Here is a 2,414-nt window from a genome sequence, read left to right as displayed (position 1 = left end):
CAAAGCCTATAGCTGAGATTTCCAAATCGAAATCCTCAACTGAATTGCCACTTTCGTCCGGATACATTAGAACAATTTTGTATTGACGCTTCCATCCAAAAACAGCATATTGTTCCCCACTTTTTAAAACAGTGATTTTAAGCTTGGAATCCGTGAAAGTGGCTTTTCATTCTGGCTAAAAGTCGGCAATGGATGATTTCTCAGAAGACCCACATGAACTTGTCCTCTCTCTATTACCGTTTAATCGCTGGTCTTATTAATATGCCCAAACTCGCATGACTGGAAATATCCGGATACAAAGTACAGTTGAGCAGCGGCAAAAACAGCGGTGATTTTAATAATGATTGCTCAGTAGATCTTTGTCAACACAGAGAATCCAAAGATTGAGACAAAGTGGGAACCCAGGAGTTTATCTGATGCCTTTCCCTCTCATTATTTCGATATTACACGCTGTCAACTGACAGAAGAATCTTCAATTGCAGATATGGAGATGAAGGGAATTTCTTTGGCTGCCCTGCCCGCCCCCAAACTACAATTCAAAGTAGAAAGATAACCAACGGCTGGTCATACTTGTGCAGCCATTCAAAGCCCTCATAGTTATCCATTCCCTAGCTGTCAAATACCAAAGCTTTCTCCAAAGTGGGTATTGAAGGAAAGAAAGAGAGAAAGAGGCAGCCATGGGTGGTTTATGGAAATACATGGCAGTTGTAGAGACAGAGTCTGAATCTACCAGAGAGGAGTGCAAGTGTGAAATGTCTCCTGATGAAGAAGATCTCATTTTGCGACTTCACAAGCTTCTTGGTGACAGGTATATATACATATGGTTTCTCCAGTCTATAATATTTACAGCATATAGAAATAACAGTTGAATGTCGATTCAGAGTCGTAATTTAGAATTTCACAAAGATGTCCATCTTCAGATTTGAACCAGGTCATCTCTACAATAAGAACTCATTGTTTCAACCAAGTTAAACCCCTTGGACTTCTACTGAAATATAGTTCTTTTATCATTTGTTTGAGTTTGCTTTCTGAATGTCATAATCTATTATCCAAAAGAAGAGAATCAAATCATTTTTCTACGTTTCAAATCAAACTCTATGATCTATTCATCCTAACTTCTCTTATAATTTATTGTTCGTGCTAACATACATAACAATGGTGAAATGGCAGGTGGAAGCTGATTGCAGGGAGGTTGCCATGGAGAAGTGCACAAGAGATTGAAAAGTACTGGAAAATGAGAAACCGTGCTAATTAAGGGAGAAGCAGTTTACTCTTTGATACAGCCATGCTCAAAACAGTACTATTCCAAGATGGTATTTATGTTTTATAGTAGCATTGGTCATGGAGAAGCAAGAAACGGAGTTTCTCCTGGTTTAATTATCGATAGCAGCTAGCAATGCTTTTGTTTTGTGGGAAGAAAACAGAAGGCGCCCTTCAATCGATTTTCAAAGATGAAGGGCTGCTTCGGAATGTACTCCATATTTCTTATCAGATAATGAAACCTTTTCGCTTTTATGGATGGGATGCATTTTTCAATATGATTGATGGTTTAGTACTTTCAGAACTTCATGTAATTTTTTCCAATAAAAGGAGGTCTGAGATTATTGAAACACAACTGTTAAAACAAAATTATAATGTAAAATCAATGAAATAGATTATGAAAATGGAAAAGTGTTTGTTTTTATGTTGATGGAAAGAAAGAGTTAGAGAAAATAGATGGGATAATGTTTGTACTCTACTATTAATTCAAATTTGAATGATTAAAGTTTACAAAATTTTAATTATAAGTTTTTGAGTGTAATATAAGTACTAAATCTTTTAGTATAATGTAATTTGTCTTTTCAAAATATCATTCTAAAAATTTATTATCATATATTATATCTATGTACTACAATCACATTATCTATATGATCTCATATTTTTACATGTATAATAGATAATTTTTTATTGTTTATTTTAATGTATATAAAGTTATGATATAATGTGAATATTGTAATTGTTGTAAGTTTGATCAAGTGAAATATATGTAATATATGATATGTTTAGAACTATATTTTGTAAAGACAAATTGAATGTTTCTCTAGGAATTGATATTCATATGAGTATATAAAGGAGGTATTGATGCATAAGAAGTTAGCAGACAATTTAACAACTCAATTCAACCAAACTGATCTTGGAGATTCAATTACAAATGAATTGATCACTTCCATCCAACATTGGTACTTTTGTAACAATCCTTCATGGTTTCATATGCTCTTCACATGAAATATGATCACCAACTATTTTGATGTACCCTTATAGTATAGGACACCTGAAGTACTTCTAGCCACTTCACAACTACAATAAGGAGATTCAACTAGACTTTCTTCACAAATTACTATTCTTGTTACTAGGCCTCAAAATGGGGTTTTTGG

At 33.9% G+C, this 2,414-nt stretch overlaps 1 protein-coding gene across 1 annotated transcript; it reads left to right on the top strand.

Moving 5' to 3' along the window:
• Positions 1–230: 230 nt before the first annotated feature.
• On the top strand, positions 231–1,519 carry LOC149572721 (MYB-like transcription factor ETC3). The gene is made up of 2 exons (XM_089811980.1): positions 231–808; positions 1,171–1,519. The coding sequence occupies exons 1-2, from the start codon at positions 678–680 to the stop codon at positions 1,253–1,255; spliced, it is 216 nt and encodes a 71-aa protein (XP_089668106.1). The 5' UTR covers positions 231–677; the 3' UTR covers positions 1,256–1,519.
• Positions 1,520–2,414: the final 895 nt, after the last annotated feature.

Source organism: Cupressus sempervirens, chromosome 2, assembly GCF_028749045.1.
Source record: "Cupressus sempervirens isolate cs-2001-9-10 chromosome 2, ASM2874904v1, whole genome shotgun sequence".
Taxonomy (NCBI): domain Eukaryota; kingdom Viridiplantae; phylum Streptophyta; class Pinopsida; order Cupressales; family Cupressaceae; genus Cupressus; species Cupressus sempervirens.
Note: the sequence above shows the minus strand (reverse complement) of the source record. Positions and strands in the feature narration are given on the sequence as shown.

Coding starts and splice junctions, on each gene's coding strand:
- LOC149572721 (XM_089811980.1), top strand. CDS start 678: ATGGGTGGTTTATGGAAATACATGGCAGTTGTAGAGACAGAGTCTGAA. Junction 809..1,170: donor CACAAGCTTCTTGGTGACAG/GTATATATACAT, acceptor GTGAAATGGCAG/GTGGAAGCTGATTGCAGGGA.